The sequence below is a fragment of the Nycticebus coucang genome, chromosome 19 (assembly GCF_027406575.1).
Source record: "Nycticebus coucang isolate mNycCou1 chromosome 19, mNycCou1.pri, whole genome shotgun sequence".
Classification (NCBI taxonomy): Eukaryota; Metazoa; Chordata; class Mammalia; order Primates; family Lorisidae; genus Nycticebus; species Nycticebus coucang.
The window spans coordinates 14675169-14690490 of NC_069798.1; the positions used below are offsets into that span (position 1 = coordinate 14675169).

The 15322-nt window shown below is 41.6% G+C and overlaps 1 protein-coding gene across 3 annotated transcripts in view; it reads left to right on the forward strand.

The window, feature by feature from the left end:
- Positions 1–15322, forward strand: part of RBBP8 (RB binding protein 8, endonuclease) — a 129330-nt gene that overhangs the window by 13371 nt on the left and 100637 nt on the right. For 2 of the 3 annotated variants that reach the window (XM_053571583.1, XM_053571585.1), the window contains exons 1-2: positions 7191–7384; positions 11317–11516. In XM_053571583.1, the coding sequence (XP_053427558.1) occupies positions 11408–11516 (109 nt within the window). In that variant the 5' untranslated portion in view covers positions 7191–7384; positions 11317–11407. Of the gene's footprint in view, positions 1–7190; positions 7385–11316; positions 11517–15322 lie in introns of those variants that run through there. The other variant, XM_053571584.1, reaches the window with a different exon arrangement.

Sequence of the window (15322 nt, forward strand, 5' to 3'; positions counted from 1 at the left end):
AGTATACTGTATTACCTTCTTTATCAAACATAGCATTCCTAAAGTGAGCAAAAACTTTGGGTAAAACTTTGCTCATTACTGATAAGAAATGAAGTGAATGTTGGGCGGCGCCTGTGGCTCAGTCGGTAAGGCGCCATATACCGAGGGTGACGGGTTCAAACCCGGCCCCGGCCAAACTGCAACCAAAAAATAGCCGGGCGTTGTGGCGGGCGCCTGTAGTCCCAGCTACTCGGGAGGCTGAGGCAAGAGAATCGCTTAAGCCCAGGAGTTGGAGGTTGCTGTGAGCTGTGTGAGGCCACGGCACTCTACCGAGGGCCACAAAGTAAGACTCTATCTCTACAAAAAAAAAAAAAAAAAAAAAGAAATGAAGTGAATGTTTAAAAACAAACAAAGGGCCAGGTATAGTGGCTCATACCTGTAATGCCAGTACTCTGGGAGGCCAAGGTGGGTGAATTGCTTCAGCTCAGGAGTTCAAGATCAGCCTTAGCAAGAGTGACACTCCATCTCTAACCTAGCTGGATGTGGTGGTACCCAAATGTAGTCCCAGCTACTCAGGAGGCTGAGACAAGAGAACTGCTTGAGTCCAGGAGTTTGAGGTTGCTGTGAGCTATGAGGTAGTAACATGCTAGCCTGAGGGAAAAAGGACTCTGTCTCTAAATAAATAAATTAATTAAAAATAAAAACAAACAAAAACTACTTTAATAGTTTAATAAGGGGAATAAAGAAGGTTTAAGCCCAGTGTAGCTATGGTAAAGATAAAAATAAATAAAGTTTCTTTATATAAGTTGGAAGTTGGCCATACTACATGAGGCTAATCTTACTAATTGGAAAGCAATGCATCTTTTATGTCCATTATAAGCACTTAAATGAACATCTAAGATATTGTCAAAACAGAAAAGTGTGCTACTGACATCCTCCATGAATGTTAAATATATCTTTCAAAACAAAATTATAAAACTGCTCAACCTAACTAGAATCTTGGCACCATCATCTCAAATCATAAAACATTCTGGCACTTGGTGCGAGATCACTAATTGACGTATATTTCCACTCACAAACACTTAACTAATTACTGTAAACAATTTTTTTAAATTAAATCAAATGTTCACTTAAGTTTGCACAATTTTGACAGTTAACATAATTTTCTTTTTATCTTAAAACTTCTCCCTCTTGTGTCTCAAATAGCATTCTGTCTTGTTCTTAAAACAGTTCTGACTGCAGGTGTATAGCTCACTTGTTTACCAGTATTAGTATGGAAAGGAAAGTACTAGTTCATGTTAGAGGCACTGTAAGTATTAAGATTTAATCACTTACTTCTGTGACTGTAGATATAAGTCCTCAACACAGAATATGAGGGTGAGATTGTATGAGGAGTGAAAAAGAGATGGGAAAAGCCCAGCACAAATAGCAGAAATAGCATTAGGCTAAGAATCAGCCAGCCATGTCCCAGGGCCAACTCCATCCTGGGTCTTTAAGTAAATCACATAATCTCATTTGCTTATTAGATGACTATCTATATATGTTGGGCCCATGCTGTCCAATACAACAGTCACCAGTCACATGTGGCCTCAAGCACTTGAAATGATGTGACTGGCCCAAAGTGAGATGTGCTATAAAGGTAAAATACATATAAGATTTCAAAGACTTAGAAGAAAAAGAGTGTTAAAAATCTCATTACTTTTAATATTGGTTATATGTTCAAATAATATGCTAGATAAATTGGGTTAAATAAAATATGTTAATTTCACCTGTTGATTTTTACTTCTTTAAGTGTGGTTACCAGAAACTTTTAAATGTTTATGTGGCTCTGTGACATAGCACTGTGCTAAGACTCTACTAAGAACTAGGGAAGGTGAGAATAAAGAAATGACAGTCTCTGACATCAAGGAGCCCACAGTCCAGTTGCAGATAAAAACATGAAAGCGAGTAAGGCACCAGCCCCATATGCTGGAGGTGGTGGGTTCAAACCCAGCCCTGGCCAAAAAAAAAAAAAAAAAACAAAACATGAAAGCAATTACCGTATTGCTTAGCGCAATACAGTAAGCGCAGTGACAAAGATATATATTGAGAGGTTTGGGAGATTGATGAGGATCATTGGTGGAATGGAGTAGAAAGTAAGGGTGAAGACAGATGTTAAGTTACTCTCCGGAAAGAGGTGCTACCTGAGCTGAAGTAGAAAGGTGAAGTGTAAAGGTGGGGATGAAGATAATGCCAAGACAAAAGCATTGAGCCAAGTCAAAGAAACAGCAAAGGGAAGGATACAAGCAAGTTTCCCCCTGACAGAGGGGAAGAGTGAGGTGTGTGACAGAGTGTGCAAGGCTAAAAGGCAAAAAAGGGGTTTCCATGACATTTTAAAGGAATTGAATTTTAACCTTTTAGGAAATAGAAAGCCACTGAAGGGTTGGGAACGAGTGGTCTTCAAGGTCCTTAAATGCAGCATTTTAACTGAATCCAGATTTTACAGAACAATCCTAAAGGTGCAACAGAGAAAAATGAAGCTTTTCTTGCCTCACTGGTGCTTACAAAAGAACAATCTTGAAATCAGGCTACAAGTTCCCCCGCAGAGATTGACTTGTCCTGACTATATGGAAAAGGAGTTTGGAACTTATTCTTTTTTTTATTTTTTATTAAGTCTTTTGTACTGGAACTTATTCTAACATGAAGAGAAGACCCTGAAATGTTTTGAGCAGGAGTATGATGCTCTGACAGATTTTATTTATTTATTTTTTGCAGTTAAGCTGGGGCTGGGTTTGAACCTGCCACCCTGGGTATATGAGGCCGGCGTCCTACTGACTGAGCCACAGGCGCCACGGGCTCTGACAGATTTTAAAGGGCGATTCTGACTGCCATTTGATATATACTGTAGGGAAGCGAAGAGTGGAAAAAGAAATTGATTTAAAAAATGAAAAAACAAAGGGAGGCTTGGACGAGGGTGGATGCAAAGAAGGTGGTGAAAAGCAACTAGACATAGGTTGTATTTTTAACTGCAAAATGGCATAAGGGAAGTTTAGGAAAATCACACTTGTTGAGCTCAATTGTCTTATTTAATCAGGAGGCTAGGGTGTCTGCTGGGAGTGATAATACCTTACAGAGGGGCCTGAGGATTGAAAATATAAAGGTTTGGTCTTACAACAGATAAATGAATAAAAGGAGCTGAACAAAGGCTGTTATAAGGATTAACAGATGCCTTGCATGAGTTTTGAAACTGTATAATTTTAGTAATATCCATCTAACTTATTGTGATTTTCCCCTTCAAAACACTCAGCTACTCTAATGTACAAGCACAGATTGTAGAATCAACAGAATTTCATTTGTAAAATGGCTTGAGTTAGATGATTTTAAGAATCCCAATGTTTTTATACTCCTACTACACAATTTTTATTTTTTAGAGACAGAGTCTCACTTTGTCACCCTCGGTAGAGTGCTGTGAGGTCACAACTCACAACAACCTCCAGCTCTTGGGCTTAGGCGATTCTCTTGCCTCAGCCTCCTGAGTATCTGGGACTACAGGTGCCCACCACAATACCCAGCTACTTTTTTTTTGTTGTTGTGTAGTTTGGCCGGGGTCAGGTTTGAAACTGCCATCCTCGGTATATGGGGCGGGAGCCCTACTCCCTGAGCCACAGGTGCCACCCACATAATTTTTAAAAGGAGCATCTGTAGACTGGAGACTCCAGTGGTTTTTAAATATGCTGGGACATTAAAATTACAATCCTGGCGGAGGCAGCACTGAGCCCAAGGTGGCTGGCGTCCCAAATTCTATTGCCTCTAGACAGAAGCAGCTTCATCTTTTCATTGCAATAGGTAATACAAGCGTTCACTTTCTAAAGATGCTAAAACTGAATTGCACTATATAATACAAGTATTCATTTTCTAAATATGCTGAAACTGAAAAAGTTTGAGAGGTACTGTTCTAAACCATAAAATATGAGAAACCCAGTTCAAAATAACTGCTTCTATGTTAAAGATGTTTTCTCAGCATATCTTTGGGACTTGGAAATTTATTCCACATGGGTCTTAGAGTTCCTTACCAGGGGAAGATATCTATGAGTATGCCTACCATTTCCATTGTTAAAGTGACCGATATAAAGCATATTTAAAAATCTAAGAGTTTTGAATGTAGCAAAAGTTTCCACTTAAATAAAAAAAGAAATCATCAAGGGATGCCCAATTTACTTATCCACAAAATTCTCTGTGGCAGGCTTTATTTTAGTTGCTGGAGATAAAGCAAGACAGTTTTTGACCCTATAAAACTTAGTGTAGGGCTCGCCTGTGGCTCAGTGGGTGGGGACCAAACTGCAACAAAAAATAGCCAGGCACTGTGGCAGGTGCCTGTAATCCCAGGTACTTGGGAGGCTGAGGCAAGAGAATTGCCTAAGCCCAGGAGTTGGAGGTTGCTGTGAGGTGTAACAGCCACAGCACTCTACCAAGGGTGATAAAGTAAGACTCTGTCTCAAAAAACAAAACAAACAAAAAAAAAAAACTTACTCAGTGGGGAGACAGGATTTTTAACTAAAATGGTAAAAACTGTAAGATGGGGAGGTACATGGTGTTGTAAGAGGATCTAATAGAAAGAAACTATTGAAATAAGTTAAAAAGATGATTAGTGTATACATATAGGCAACTGTTTGGTGAAAAATTTCAGGCAGAAGCAACAGCATGCAATGACCTAGGAGACATTAAAAGGCCAGTGAGCCCAGAGGAGAGAAAATATTTGGAAATAAAGCTGTAGAGGTAGCAAAGGCAACTCAAAGGGTCTGTCTTTCTTCACAGAGTAACAGGAAGCCACTGAAGGAGTTTAAGCATGAGAGTGACATTTTTTACGAAGATCACAGTACCTAAAGCTTAGAGAAGTGGTGTCAAAGTGGACACAATTAAAGGTGGGAGGAGAAGATACTAAATTTTATTGTAATTTATTCTCATCCTTTAACAAGTTTTAAAAAATGTGTTATAATATTCATAGTCTATTACCTCAGAAGTACTAATAACAGCTAGATTTTGTGGGTATTATGTATCTGAATACTTGACTAAGCAGTATAATCTTCATACCCTTTGAGGTTGATACTACTATTATCCTCATTTTACAAGTAGAAAAAATGAGACAGAGATTAAAGCAACCAGTCCAAGGCCATTCAGGCAGGAAGTATTAAAGCAGGAATAAAACCTAGGAGGTTGGCTCCGTGCCTGTAGCTCAGCGGCTACGGCACCAGCATCGTACACCAGAGCTGGCAGGTTCAAATCCAGCCCAGGCCTGCCAAACAACTATGACAACTACAACCAAAAAATAGCCAGGTGTTGTGGTGGGTGCCTGTAGTCCCAGCTACTTGGGAGTCTGAGGCTTGAGAACCGCTTAAGCCTAAGAGTTTAGGTTGCTGTGAGCTATGGACATCACAGCAGTCTACCCAGGGCAACATAGTGAGACTATGAGACTTTTGAGACTATGTCTCAAAAAAAAAAGAAAGAAAAAGAAAAAGAAAACCTAGGAGATCAGACTTCAGAGTCTACAACTTACTCATTAGAGACTATGTATCATTTTTCAGCAACATATGTGTATAAATTATACATATGAATTGGGAATACATGCTCAAAAATTTTCTGAACACCAGTGAAGACAAAGGTTTAAGTAGGGTAAGTGATTGAGTGGATATGGAAAGACTAACAGTAGAATAGGTAAAATAATGGTATCTTGGATTATAGAAGGAGTGATGGAATGAAGGGGATTGATTTAATAAAAGGCATTTTGTAAGTAAAACTGACAGGACTTTGTATGGATTGGATTTGAGAGTTAAGAAAGAAGAAAGTATCCGCGTAAGCCCAAGAGTTAGAGGTTGCTGTGAGCCGTGTGACGCCACGGCACTCTACCCAAGGGCGGTACAGTGAGACTCTGTCTCTACAAAAAAAAAAAAAAAAAAAAAAGAAAGAAGAAAGTATCAGGGATGAATCTTTAAATTATAACTTGTATAAACGGATTAGATTGATGGCCATGGGCAGAAGTCCTAGGAACAGGTTAGGTTATTCTGTTCAGACAGGTCTTCTCTGGACCACAAGTACACTGTTCTTTCAAAATGCTGTTAAATAACAAATTGATCACAAGTTCTTTCCATTTCTATCATCACTATGCAAGCCTCGCTCTGTCAATCATGTATCCTGTGTTGTACAGGAAATAGCACATTTTCTGACCTATTCTTTTTTGAAAATATTATGAGTTAAGTCTTGTAAAATTGGCTTACGAAAAGTTGCTCTAACAGAATAATGAAGGTTCATCAGCCCTCTTCATTATACCAACTCTCCTACAGCCGTGGTAGAACAGTAGTACAAAAACACGTTAAGTCCAATCCCAAGTAGCAAAGTATATTCGTTCATCCCTTAAAATCTGAGACAGGTGGAAAAATTACCTTTACACTTTGTGTATTTTCTAAGCACTTTTCCGTTTACAATATTACTCCTTGTCCTTCTCCCAGGTGTAGGAATGATTACACAAAAGTACTGGACCGGTTTAAAAGATACTGTGATCTAGTCTCTTCCACTGTGTTCAGTTGTATAATTTCCAGGGCTCTAAAAACGATTCTCTTACAAATCGAGACAAATAGGAACATACACTCTCTGAATGTCACTAAACAGCTACAGGAATTTGTGCTTTTTTTTTTTTTTTTTTTGGCTCTACCTAAAAGCATGTTGTCCCAACGAATAAGGCTGGTTGCTTCAAATTCCCTGTCATTTCAGGTTTGCCAGAAACGTTCCGTCTAACTAACCCCAACAACGTAAACATCGTTTTGATATACGGTGTCACCATCCAGTCCCGTCCGGTCACATCACTAGGTAACACCTACCAGGTCAAAATCTCTATTAGACTGATCCGTATCCATCCCAAATCAGCTCATTTGAACTCATTTCGGTACAGGTCAAATACACATGCCTTCTTGGCAAACCGCTGAAGTCAGACTCATCGTTAAGATAATTTTCACGTAACACCACGGCCTCCATGCTCCCCGGCGCGCGTCAGGGACTCGGGGGCGGCAGTCAGACTCCGGGCCCTTCCGGCCGCGCGGAGGCTGCGCCGCGCTCTCCCGCCCGCCGGCTGCTCAGGGCAGCACCACAGACCCGCTCCCCGGCAGGGGCCTGAGGGGCGTGACGCAACGGGAACTCCCGCGTGACGTCGCTCAAGCCCGCGGCGGGGCGGGGCTGGTCGTCTCCGAGCCCCGCCGGCAGCCCCCGGCCTTATAGCGCGGGCTGCCCAGAGGGCCGGCTTTCCCGCGCGCGTCTGGCACGCCGGTAAGGGAGAAGGGCAAAGAGGAGAGAAGCGAGCAGCCGTCCCTTCCCCTCTCCACGGGGTTCCCGCTTCCCTTGTGGACCTCTGACGAATCTCGAGGGAATCCTGGTAGCCGTAAGTAAGAGGACTCTCCTAACTCCCTACCCGGGGCGCTGGGTCGCAGCGGCTACTTCCGGTCTGGAGCTGCACGTTTAGCCGAGGACTTTGGGTCCTGGGTGAGGATGGCCGCTCGGCTCTAGGGCTGAGTCTGAGGGATGAGGCTGGGCACAGGCTACACTCGGTGCGGCCAGACCAGCCGGAGGACGCGCTCGCGCTGCCGACTGCTCTTTGGACTCCCGCGCGCGCGCTGCGGAAGCGCCTCTCAGCACCGAGCCCGCCCCGCGCATGCGCCGCACGCGCGCTCCCTGCGCAGGCCACTTTGTTAGCTTTGGGGGCTTCCCCGCAGCCCGGCCCCGGACCGGTACGCGACGCCTGCGCGGCCCCGGGGAGAGGCTGCGGGGGAGGGGCCCGGGCGTGAGCGGCTTTGCCCCTCTGCTCTGCTTGTAAACTGTGCACAGGCCCTTTACAGTTTGTTTGGGTCGCCTGTGTAACTCAAGGCGTCCCTCTTGGCATACCGGTGTGACTGCACCAGTGGTGGGACAGTAAATATTTTATTAAGCACCTTCGTTGTGGTGGCCTACACCGCGGAGGGACGTACAGAAATATATTTACTTAACTACAGGTCTTTGAGCCCAGAATGCAATTTGCTGGGCAAGATGTACGTTTCTGAGACCTTAAGACGCAGCGAATAGCGGTTCAATGCCAAGGAGAGATGCCAACGGGAAGTGCTGGGTGTGCAGGATGGGTGGAAAGGATTTTGTGAGCCAGAATTTGCAAGTTGAATACCGCTAAGGGGTTTTTATGTGGTTAGAAAAAAATCTCTTGGTTGTTTAAACTACCTTTGATGACAGTTACTTTTCTTAAAGGATGCTTATTGTACACTGTTGGTTTTACACTAATTTATTGTGCGATTTTTAAATTATTTACTAAAGTAATTAAAACCTTCATTTTGAATTTTTTGCGTAATGGAAATAATTAGTCCTCGCTTTCTTTGCTTTTTGCTATAGAGAAGTATTTTTGTAGTTAACTGCTCGTGATTTGAGTCCCAGCCCTGACAGCTGAGTTCCAGCTGTGTAACCTTGGACAAGTCATTTATTATGTGTTTCTCCAACGGCAAAATGAAATTAAAAATCGTAGCTGTCTTACGGGGTTGTTCTGAAGATTAAGTAAAATAATAAATATAGAACAACACAATCCTTAAATGGTGACTTTTATTGACAATTATATAGACCCATTGATCATCTTTTAGGATTAAAAAGCAGTAGAATACAAGCCTCTTTGGGAACAAAACTGTACTGATTTATTTCATTTATTTTTTATTTTGTGGGGCAGAGTCTCACTCTCGCCCTGGGTAGAGTGTTGGGCGTCTTAGCTCACAGCAACCTCAAGCTCTTGGACTTGAGCAGTCCTCTTACCTCACCCTCTGTAGCAGCTGGGACTACAGGCCTGTGCAACTACCACTAGTTTTTCCTATTTTTATTTTATTTTTTTGAGACGGAGTCTCACTTTGTCACCCTCGGTAGAGCGCTGTGGCATCATAGCTCACAGCAACCAACCTCAAACTCCTGGACTTAAGCAGTTCTCTTGCCTCAGCCTCCCAAGTAGCTAGGACTACAGGTGCCCACCATAATGCCAGGCTATTTTGTAGAGACGGGGGTCTCACTCTGGCTCAGGCTGGTCTCCAACCTGTGAGCTCAGGCAATCCATGCACCTCGGCATCCCAAGTACTGGGATTACCTGTGTGAGCCACTGCACCTGGCCCAATTTTTCTATTTTTAGTAGTGACGGGGTCTTGCTCTTGCTCAGGCTGGTCTGGAACACCTGAGCTGAAGCAGTCTGCTGCCTTGGCCTCCCAGGGTGCTAGCAGTACTGCTTTTAAAAACTTACTTGTGGGCTCAGCGCTTGTAGCCACTAGGGCACCAGCCACATACACAAGAACTAGTGGGTTTGAACCCAGCCCGGGGCCAGGTGTTATGGTGGGTACTTGTAGTCTCAGCTGCTTGGGAGGCTGAGGCAAGAGAATCAGTTAAGCTCAAGAGTTTAAGGTTGCTGTGATTTGTGACACAACAGCACTCTACTGAGGGTGGGACATAGTGAGACTCTGTCTCAAAAAAATAAAAATTTTCTTATGGAATGTACCTAAGAGAGAGACACTAGAATTATGAAGCCCCACCTATACCTACCCATCACCTAGCTTCAATAATTGTCAAAGTTCAGCCCTTACTGTTTCATCTCCCAACCCCAGTGCCCCCTTTTTCTTTGTTTTAGGTATTTTCAAGAAATCCCAGAGAATATGTCAGTTTACTTGTGAATATCTCAGTAGATATCTCTTTGACAGATAAGGCCTTCAAAAAAAAATTGGCCAGGGTGGTGCCTGTGGCTCAGTGAGTGGGTGCTGGCCCCATATACCGAGGGTGGCGAGTTTGGACCTGGCCCTGGCCAAACTGCAACAACAAAAAATAAAAATAAAAAAACTTAAAAAATAAAATTGGCCACATCATTATCACACTTAACAAAATTAACAGTAATTCCCTAATGTCTAAAGTCCAGCACACGTTCAGTTTTTGCTGATTACTTTTTTAAGTCTAATGGTCTAATTGCAATTTTTGAAAAGCTTAATAAAAATGAGTATGTATTTCTGTAGTGATTTACAGTTTACCAAGTGGCTTCACACATCATTTTGCTTCTTTTAGATGTATCATTGTTTAGCCCCTTCGTCAGAGATGCCAAGAAATGATTAACAAGAGATATTAAATCAGCTTAGGTACTTGTTAGCAATGTTGCAGCATTGGCTAAGGAGCCAGATGTAAGGTTTAATAAGACTTGCTAATCAGGCGGCGCCTGTGGCTCAGTGAGTAGGGCGCCGGCCCCATATGCCGAGGGTGGCGGTTTCAAACCCGGCCCCTGCCAAACTGCAACAAAAAAATAGCCAGGCGTTGTGGCGGGCGCCTGTAGTCCCAGCTGCTCCGGAGGCTGAGGCAAGAGAATCGCGTAAGCCCAAGAGTTAGAGGTTGCTGTGAGCCGTGTGACGCCAAGGCACTCTACCCGAGGGCGGTACAGTGAGACTCTGTCTCTACAAAAAAAAAAAAAAAAGACTTGCTAATCATTGTACCTTTTGAATAGTAGCTAATTAATGGTTTCACTTTAAGAATACATATTAAAATATTTATTAATCCACTTGAATTTCTTAATAGCCTGTTACTTCCTTGAAGGGTTATATAAGTAATAAACTTAAGCATTCACCTTTCTTCTGAGAGAGGCATAAAGTAGCTGTACTCTCATTGTTTTGTACCTCTAAATAGAAGCTGTTCCTGTATTCACAGATCTTAAGTGTGTCTATAACTTACTGACTTCTCTTGTTCTTGGAAAGTTGCACAGATCATCGTCCGTGTTAATACATCAATTGTTAATTCGTCTTGCTTTTTTATAATATATGTAATTGTGTATATATCTGTGAGTGCTTGGTAAGTAAAGAATATTTCAGAATGTTTTTCAGTTTTTGGTTCAGTGTGGTTTTGTATTCCACATCAATTTAAAAGTTAAAAGAGCAACAAATTATTTTATAATGGTAAGTCAATTCTGACTGTGAATAATTATGAACCTTTCAACATCTGAATCCTTTCAGTTTTACGTAATTTAGGTAATTACTCCTTTCATGGAGGAGTAAGAGAAAATTTACCTTATTAAAAGGCCAAATCACTAATGTACACAGCTATGATTTAACAATAAAAAAAAATAAAATAAAAGGCCAAATCACTGAAATCAGGGCTTTTCTCATCATAATCATCTTTCCTCATTGTTTGCCATCTCTTTCCAAATTCACAAAATGATTAATGGTAGAGAAAGAAGGAGAGCTGTGAGAACGGCAGGGCTTGTGTTTCATCCTGACTCCAAATTACATACAGATAAATGCCAAATTCGTTTATGTTAACATTCTGTCATTTCAGGTATTTCAGCCGTCCAAAGACAACTTCCTACCTATAGAATGTAACAGAAAATACTGAGCATATAGAAGTGTGGAGTGTATTATTCAGCAAGATGAACACCTCTGGAGGCAGTTGTGGAAGCCCTAGTTCTACAGATGTATCTAATGACTTTAAGGAACTTTGGACAAAACTGAAAGAGTATCATGATAAAGAAGTACAAGGTAACATCTTCTCTTCAATATCTATAGCATATTTTGTTGAGATTGTAGTAGTATTAATTAACTTTGTATGGCAATTTCATATATTTATAGATGGAAGAAAAGAGCATCTATAAATGTCAAAGCTCTTTTTTTTTTTTTGTAGAGACAGAGTTTCACTTTATCGCCCTCAGTAGAGTGCTGTGGCATCCCACAGCTCACAGCAACCTCCAACTCCTGGGCTTAGGCGATTCTCCTGCCTCAGCCTCCCGAGTAGCTGGGACTATAGGCGCCCGCCACAACGCCCGGCTATTTTTTTGTTACAGTTTGGCCAGGGCTGGGTTTGAACCCGCCACCCTCCGTATATGGGGCCGGCGCCCCACTCACTGAGCCACAGGCGCTGCCCAATGTCAAAGCTCTTATTTTTTAAAGGACACTCACTTTTGTAGTTTTTTGTGATTTATTTTTATGGTTGAGTTGTTGCTTTTTATCTATATAAAACTACTATAAGACTTTTTAAAAAAATAAATAAAAAATAAGACTTTTTTTTTTTTTTTTAGACAGAGTCTCACTATGTCACCCTTGATAGGTAGAGTGCTGGGGCGTCACAGCTCACAGCAACCTCCAACTTTTGGGTTTAAGTGATTCTCTTGCCTCAGCCTCTAAAGTAACTGGGACTACAGGTGCCCGCCACAACACCTGGCTATTTTTTTTGTTGTAGTTGTTTAGTTGGCCTGGGCTGGGTTCGAACCTGGCACCCTTGGCATATGTGGCTGGCACCATAACCACTGTGCTACAGGTGCCAAGCCATAGGATTTAGCTCTTGTACAACTTCTAGTTACTTGTGTTAATTATGAGGTAGTAGAAAAAGTATAGAATTTATTGACTGAAGATCTAGATTTGAATTCAGATTTTAGTAACCTATCTGCTCTGTGACCTCAGCCAAGTTACCTAACATCCAAACTTAATTTTCTTTCATGAAATTATTTGCAGGATTACTTATAGACATAAAAATACTACTTCCATCTTTTTTTTTTTTTTTTTTGAGACAGAATCTCACTATGTCGTCCTGGGTAGAGTGCCCTGGCGTCACAGTGCACAGCAACCTCAAACTTGGGCTTAAGCGATTCTCTTGTCTCAGCTTCCCAAGTAGCTGGGACTACAGGTGCCCATCACATCTGGCTATTTTTTTGTTGTAGTTGTCATTGTTGTTTGGCAGGCCCAGGCTGGATTCGAACCATCCAGGTCCAGTGTTCGTGGCTGGCACCCTAGCCACTGAGCTCTAGGCACTCCCATCTTTTAACAAACCTTTAGGAATCTATTTGCTACTAAGCTCTGAGATACAAAAATGAATGGTGATTTACCTTCAAAGAGCCTGAGGCTATTAGAGATAGAGCCGTGTAAACAGATATTTCTAGTACAATGAAATAAGAGCTAAAAGGTTTATATGAAGTAGAATGCATGTACAGAGGATGAACAAATATGGCTGGGATGAGTATATACATATTATTTGTGTTAAAAGGTACTCCATACAAAGGCATTTCATTTTAAGGCTAAGCTCAAGGTTTGACATTGTTTTCATATACTTTAATTCTGTAACTTTAATGTAATTCACTTCTCTCATATGTGGGAAATGCTTCAGATTATATTTGTTTCTTGATTACTCATTGTAGGTTTAATACTATAGTGCTTTATATCTTTAAATTACACTGGAATGCCATTAGAACATGATCCACCTGAATCTAAAATGCAGTACATGGATCTATATTGGAACTTCCCCAGGGTAAATTTAATTTCTGGCAGAACTTCATGACAATAACCTCAACATTAATTAATGGGTTTTTAAATATGAACCCTAAAAGTATTCTTTCAAGCCCCAGTGTGTACTTAGAGATACTTGTTCAGTAAATGTTTTTTGGGCACCTACTATGTGCCAGACATTGTGAATAAGAATGTAGTACTACATTCTGGGTGTCCCAGAGATCACCCATAAAGTTGCCATGCATAGGGAAAATGGTAAATTCTAGCTAAATGTACCTTTATTTACAAAATATTCATTACAAAATTTTATAAAATATTTACAAAATATAGCCTATGTTTTGGCCACCTCTGTATAGAATTTTGTAGTTTTAAAAGAATTTCTAGTCTGCATTTTTTTCCTTCCTTTTTAAGAGCTAGAATCTTGCTCTGTCGCCCAGCGTGAAATGTGGTGATGCGATCATAGCTCACTGCAGCTTGAACTCCTGGGTACAAGCAATCCTTTGCCTCAGCCTCCCAGGTAACTGCGACTACAGGTGAGAGCAATTGCTCCTAGCTAATTTTTAATTTTTTTTTTTCTGAAACACGGTCTTATTCTGTTGCCTAGGCTAGAGTGCCATGGCATTAGTCTAGTTCGTCTAGTTCACACCACTGCCAAAGTTCAAGCCATTGTCCTGATTTAGCCTCCCAAGTAGCTGGAACTACAGGTGTCCACCATGATACCCAGCTAATTTTTCTATTTTTAGTACAGATGGGATTTCTCTCTTGCTCAGGCTGATTTTGAACTCGGAACTCAAGTGATCCTTCTTCCTCAGCCTCCCAGAGTGCTAGGATTACAGGTGTAAGCCACCACAATCAGCCCTGGCTAACTTTTAGAAAAGAATTTTTTGTAGAATGGGTCTCACAATGTTGTCCAAGCAAGCCTCCAAACTCCTGGCCTCAAGCAGTTTTCCTGCTTTGGCCTCCTGAATCTTTAGAATTTTAATGCAGCATATCATGTTATTTGGGAACATGAAGAAGGGTTAGAGGTTGTGTATGGTTCACTGTCAGATTAGTCTTTACGACTGAGTAAGTCTAATTAGCCAGGCAAAGAAGATTGTGGGAGGAGGGGAAGGAATGTTCTGGGTAGAAAGAATAGCATATATAAAAGTTTGGAGATAAGAGCAGCGCCTGTGACTCAAAAGAGTAGGGCACCAGTTCCATATGCCAAAGGTGGCGGGTTCAAACCCAGACCCAGCCAAAAAAACAAAAAAAAAGTTTGGAGATAAGAATTACAAATGGTTTGATATCAGTTTAAGGGGAAAGGGAGTAGGAGATGGGAGTCTGTTGGGGAAGTGAATAGGACATGATGCTAGAAATGAAAATAGATCCAGGTTATGTAAAACAGTGTGTGCTACACTGAAGAGATTGTCATCTTAATTTGTCTTTAAGTCTAAAATTTTGGTCTTGAGTAGGCTGGGCAGGGTGGCTCACACCTTAATCTCAATGCTTTGGGAAGCCAAAGCAAGAGGATCACCTGAGGCCTGAGGCCAGGAGTTTGAGACCAGCCTGCGCAGCAGCGGTTCTCAACCTGTGGGTCGCAACCCCCTTTTTCTATTTGTAACAATGCAGCAATTAGGAAGGTTGAGAACCGCTGCTGTGCAGCATAGCAAGACCTTATCTCTACAAAAATCTTTTCTTTCTGAAGTTAGCCAGTTGTGGTGGCATATGCCTGTAATCCCAGCTATGTGAGAAATTGAAGCACTGGGATTGCTTCAGCCCAGGAGTTCCACTGCAGTGAGCTTATGATTATGCTGCTGTGCTCTAGCCTAGGTGACAGGGCAAGACCCAGTCTCAAAATAAATACACAAATGAAATAAAACTTTCATCTTGAGTGCCTGCATCCATTGACCAGGAGTAGATGCAAGAAGAGCTGTTGCAATAGAGGCAAATGCCGTCGTGATTAAGTTCTGGGACTCTGGATCTGCCAGTGTTTAAAAGCCATCTCTCCCACTTTTATATAGATGGTAACCTTCTGCAAGTAGTTTAACTTTATAGTTCCTCAGATTCCTCATGTATAAAATAAAGATATT